Source organism: Dipodomys ordii, unplaced genomic scaffold (assembly GCF_000151885.1).
Source record: "Dipodomys ordii isolate 6190 unplaced genomic scaffold, Dord_2.0 Scaffold6723, whole genome shotgun sequence".
Classification (NCBI taxonomy): Eukaryota; Metazoa; Chordata; class Mammalia; order Rodentia; family Heteromyidae; genus Dipodomys; species Dipodomys ordii.
In genome coordinates this window covers 1-2,333 of record NW_012273936.1, presented here as the reverse complement: position 1 = coordinate 2,333, position 2,333 = coordinate 1, and the positions used below count along the sequence as shown (strand labels likewise).

The 2,333-nt window shown below is 35.6% G+C and overlaps 1 protein-coding gene across 1 annotated transcript; it reads left to right on the top strand.

The window, feature by feature from the left end:
- Positions 1–544: 544 nt before the first annotated feature.
- On the top strand, positions 545–1,007 carry LOC106002290 (mRNA cap guanine-N7 methyltransferase-like; the record flags this gene model as incomplete). The annotated part of the gene is made up of 1 exon (XM_013037188.1): positions 545–1,007. A coding segment is annotated over exon 1 (414 nt), but the record flags the coding sequence as incomplete, so codon positions are not given.
- Between the last annotated feature and the right edge of the window lie 1,326 nt (positions 1,008–2,333).

Below are 2,333 nucleotides of genomic sequence, written 5' to 3'. Positions count from 1 at the left end.
TTTGTTATTTCCTTTCCCTCCCTATTTGTATTTAATTCTTGATTGGCCATAGTTACATACTAATTAAATATTTGCAACTGTTAGGTACTCCAGAACATTTTGGATTTGAGGATGAGAGATAACTCATTTGTATTTCTACATCCCAAGTTCATCAGTTTTAATGTCCACAATAACTTTATGAATAAAATCATAGATTTTTAGAAAAATTATGATTAGTACTACTTCATAGTCACAAGTTGATGCACAGTACACATATATTAACATTTTTCAACATTCTATGTACATTAAAACTTTTAATTGGATGCTGAAATAGCTAGCTCCTACTTTAAAATTGTTTTTTTTTAAATTTAATTTAATTTTGTGAACATACTGTACAGAGGGGTTACAATTACATGGGCAGGATAATGCGTACATTTCTTACCAAGCATTGCAGCCTCCTCCTTTGTTTACCCTTCACATCCCTTCCCAGCCTCCCCCCTCCCCCCTAAAATTGTTTTAAAGACAGCACTTGTAATATCAATTTTTTTTGTAATATCAAATTTTTGCCTTTTCAGATGTTCATGAGGTTTTATCATCAGTTCAAGTAATTAGACATGGAAAGTACTACAAAAGCTGTGAAATGTGAAAAGATGTCTCTTGACCAGGCAAAAGCATCAGTGGGTTCTGAAGCAGAATATTCGTTCAGTATTAATGACAATGCAACTGTACCTGAGACTGGGCTTTCTGAGAAGACTCCTATCTGTGATCAGATAAACACACCGAAAAAGAGAAAGGCATTTGAAGATGGTCTTGCAGAGGAAGGTTCCAGCAATGAGGAGGACTCTCCATCCAAGAAAAGCATACCTGATGTTGACGTTGTCCCAGAGGAAAAGGGTTCTGGTGATGAAGGTGTTTCAAAGAAAAGAAAACTGGAAACTGATGATGTTTCAAAAGATGAACCTTCCACTGGAGATGGCACTCAGAAAAAGAGAAAAAGAGAACTGGAGGACATTCCTGAGAAAAATAAAGTATGTTTCTTGTATTTTATTTGTACTACAGTACACCAGCTGTAAATGTGCAACTGTGGAATTATACTGTTTTTTACATAAAGTTAATAGCTTAAAAATGTCTGTGTGTGTGTATGTGTGCACACACATGTGTGCCCTTGTGCAGCTATACCAGTACCAGGGCTTAAACTTAGGCCCTTGTACTCGTATTGGCTTTCTTCCCCATGTCCGAGGCCCTGCTTCTTGAGCCATGCTTCCAGTTTTGCATTTTGCTGGTTAATTGGAAATGGAGTCTCTTCGACTTTTCTTCCAAGGCTGGCATTGAACCTAGATCTTTCAACTTTCAGTCTACTGAGTAGCTAGGATATAGGAGTGAGCCATTACTGCCTAGCAAATGTAACTACTTTAAATACATAGGAAGAGATAGGACACAAGTTAAACTATTGTTGGGCTGGTGATATAGTTTGAACTCAAGGCCTCATATTCTTGCCTAATTTTTTCACTAAAGGCTAGCACTCTGCTACTTGATTCTATACCTCCATTTCTGGCTTTTTGCTCATTAACTGGAGGCAAGAGTCTCACAGACTTTTTTGCCTGGACTGGCTTTGAACCCTGATCCTCAGATCTCACCCTCCTGAGTGGCTTGGATTATAGGCATGAGCAACCAGCGCCCAGCCCGTCAACCTTAATGTCGTGAAAAATGAGTCAAATTTTGCCATCATCCATGAAGCGGAAAGTATTGGATAAGCCATTGATGTTCTTGTTTCCAAAGGAACTGGTATTTTAAGCATAGTTTTTCAAACTTTTACTGGCAGATGTTTTTCAAGTGAGATCTTAACCATTACAGCAGCTATGTAAAATAAAAGATTTGTTTGAAAATCATTTGTTGAAAACTCCTCTTCCTCATGTGGAATTTTTATGCAGGATGCATTTTTTTTACCCAGGTTACATTAGATAATTATTTGAATAAGTAGAAGTCACTGACACTGAGTGTAGTCTATTAAATTATAATCTTATGTATATTGTTTAATCCACCAATTTTACAATAATAATATCACAAATATAATGTCTTCTGTTTTGTTCCCTTATAGGATTGCCATCTATTGATTAATTTATTGAATGGACTAAATTAGTGCTTTGGATCTGGTTTTATTAATAAATTAACACAAATTATAAAAGGACAAGGTGAAAATTTTAAACTTTTTTTATGGAATAGAGGAAAACTAGTCTTAGGTCTGGTGATAATTAGTGTCATTTCTATGCTGAGTGAGGTTCACTTTAGTAGTATTTTATCCTTTCATAGGTCAGATGTTCTGATAGGCTTAGTTTTTTATTGTTTTTTTTTTT